A 2,448-nucleotide genomic window follows, 5' to 3' on the forward strand; every position below is an offset into this window, starting at 1 on the left:
TCCGCCACCACCACCGTCTCATCCTTCCCGAACAAGCTAAATGGGGAGATATCCCCATATGAGATATAATAGCGGTAATAGTAGAAAAGCGAAGCGGCGGCCCATTCATAGTTGATGGTCTTATTGCTAGGGTTAGGGTTTGCAACTGTGAAGTGAATGGTCCAGTTTGAGGTTACTAATAGAGATCCGGAGATGTTGAAGGGAGAGACCGAAATATCATTGACTCGGAACTTGATAGAAGGGGGCAATAGAGCTTTAATGTTAAAAATAATTAATGCCATGTTCATTCATGTATATGTTCATTCATGCATCTATTATTGTACATGTATCAAGTGGATACATGTATCAAGAGTGTACATGTATCAAGTGTGTGCATGTATCATGTGTGTGGTTGAGATTGTCTTGAAAAGTTCAAAGGTCTATGGGAGAATAGTATATATAGGGTAATGTATTTGTTATTAAGATATGAACACAACAAAGAATTCAATTCAATACAATATTTGTTTCTCTCCTCTCTTCACTTAGAAATTATTTAGTTGGTTGAAACTATAGCCAACATAAGTGGTAGCAGAGCTTGATTTTGATCAAGAGCAAACTGGGCGTGAAGCTTATTGACGGGAAAACAAACCCCGAAGAAGATCCATCGTGATGGCGACTACAGGCAATCAAAACCAAGGTGCCTATCAATCAGCACTTCCCATTTTTGATGGGGAAAATTATGATTTTTGGTATGCGAAGATAAAGACCATTTTTCTCTCATATGATTTATGGGATTATGTTGAAGATGAGTATGATGAACTGGAGGATACAACAACTTTGATGAATACTCAAAGACAACAATTGAAAGATCATAAGAAGAAAGATGCAAAAGCTTTAGGCTTGATTCAACAAGGAGTTGCTGATACAATCTTTCCTAGAATTATCAATGCTTCTAAAGCAAAGGAGGCATGGGATATTCTCGAGAAGGAGTATAGAGGCAGCACGAAGGTAAGAACTGTAAAATTCCAATCTTTGAGAAGAGATTTTGAAAATATGGAAATGAAAGAAATGGAGTTATTGAAAGATTATTTTTCTAAACTTATGGAGGTGGTAAATCAAATGAAGACCTATGGGGAAGATATTTCTAATCAAAGAATTGTTGAAAAAATTTTGATTAGTTTGCCGGAAAAATATGACTCTATTGTTGCTGTTATTGAAGAGACTAAAAAGCTTGAAAACTTGAGTGTTGAAGAATTGATGGGTTCCATAAAAGCATTTGAGCAAAGGTTGAGTAGGTGCTCTGAAAAGACAATTGAAAGTGCTTTTCAATCCAAGCTCAATGTTAGTTCCAAAAATCAAGAAAAATACCCATCAAGTTTTGATCGATCCAAAGATGAATCTTCTAGAGGTGGAAGACACGGAAGAGGAAGATGAAGAAATTCAAGAGGAAGAGGAAGAAATAATTTTGAGAGAAGTGGAAATATAGAGTCCACTCAACAAAATTGTGAATTTGTAAGAGAAGTAGCCATGTTGACAAAGATTGTTGGTTTCGGGGAAAACCTCAATGTTTCAATTGCAAGAAATTTGGACATGTTAAAAAAGATTGCCGATTGAAAACAAATCAGCAAGCTAATTTTTTCGAAGAGCAAGAAGGTGAAACGAGCATGTTTTATGCTTGTCACTCGACATCGGAACAAAATGATGATGTGTAGTTTCTTGATAGTGGGTGTAGTAACCACATGACCGGAGATAAAAACATATTCTTGGAGATTGATTCTTCATCCAATTCTCAAGTAAGGATGGAAAACGGTGCCTTGGTCCAAGCAAATGGAAAAGGTACTATTGCCATAGAGACAAAAAAAGGAAGAAAGCATATTCGGGATGTGTTACTTGTTTCGGATTTGGAGCAAAATTTGTTAAGTGTTGGACAGCTTGTAGAGCATGGGTACTCCATTCATTTTGATGAGGACTTTTGCAAAATTTATGACAAGGGAGGACAAAATCATATTGTAGCAAAAATCAAGATGAGCAAAAATAGAAGCTTTCCTCTCACTTTTTCATGTTAAAAAAATATGGCCTTGAAGATGGATGTTGTTGATGAGTCTTGGCTTTGGCATAGAAGACTTGGCCATTTGAATTTTCAAAGCTTAAAGAATTTACAACAAAATAGCATGGTGTATGGGTTGCCAACAATACAAGAAGTTAAAGAAGTTTGTGAAGGTTGTGCTCTTGGCAAGCATCACCGAGAGTCATTTCCGAAAGAGAAGGCATGGAGGGCTAAAGCACCATTGGAGCTTGTTCATACCGATGTGTGTGGACCGATGACAACACCAACTCAAGCGGGTAACAAGTATTTTATTATTTTCGTTGATGATTTTTCAAGAATGACATGGATTTATTTCATGAGACAAAAATCAGATGTGTTCTCTATTTTCAAAAAATTTCAAAAGCTTGTTGAAAGGCAAAGTG

The 2,448-nt window shown here is 36.5% G+C and overlaps 1 protein-coding gene across 1 annotated transcript; it reads left to right on the forward strand.

Annotated features, from left to right (window-relative positions):
- Window positions 1-648: 648 nt before the first annotated feature.
- Window positions 649-2,045, forward strand: LOC132269821 (uncharacterized). Its single transcript, XM_059771058.1, has 3 exons — window positions 649-987; window positions 1,087-1,320; window positions 1,692-2,045. Exons 1-3 carry the CDS (start codon window positions 649-651, stop codon window positions 2,043-2,045), a joined length of 927 nt encoding a protein of 308 aa, XP_059627041.1.
- The last annotated feature ends 403 nt before the right edge of the window (window positions 2,046-2,448 follow it).

Source organism: Cornus florida, unplaced genomic scaffold, assembly GCF_030987335.1.
Source record: "Cornus florida cultivar Cherokee Brave unplaced genomic scaffold, ASM3098733v1 CherokeeBrave_3.0.0_Hap2_Chr08, whole genome shotgun sequence".
Taxonomy (NCBI): Eukaryota; Viridiplantae; Streptophyta; class Magnoliopsida; order Cornales; family Cornaceae; genus Cornus; species Cornus florida.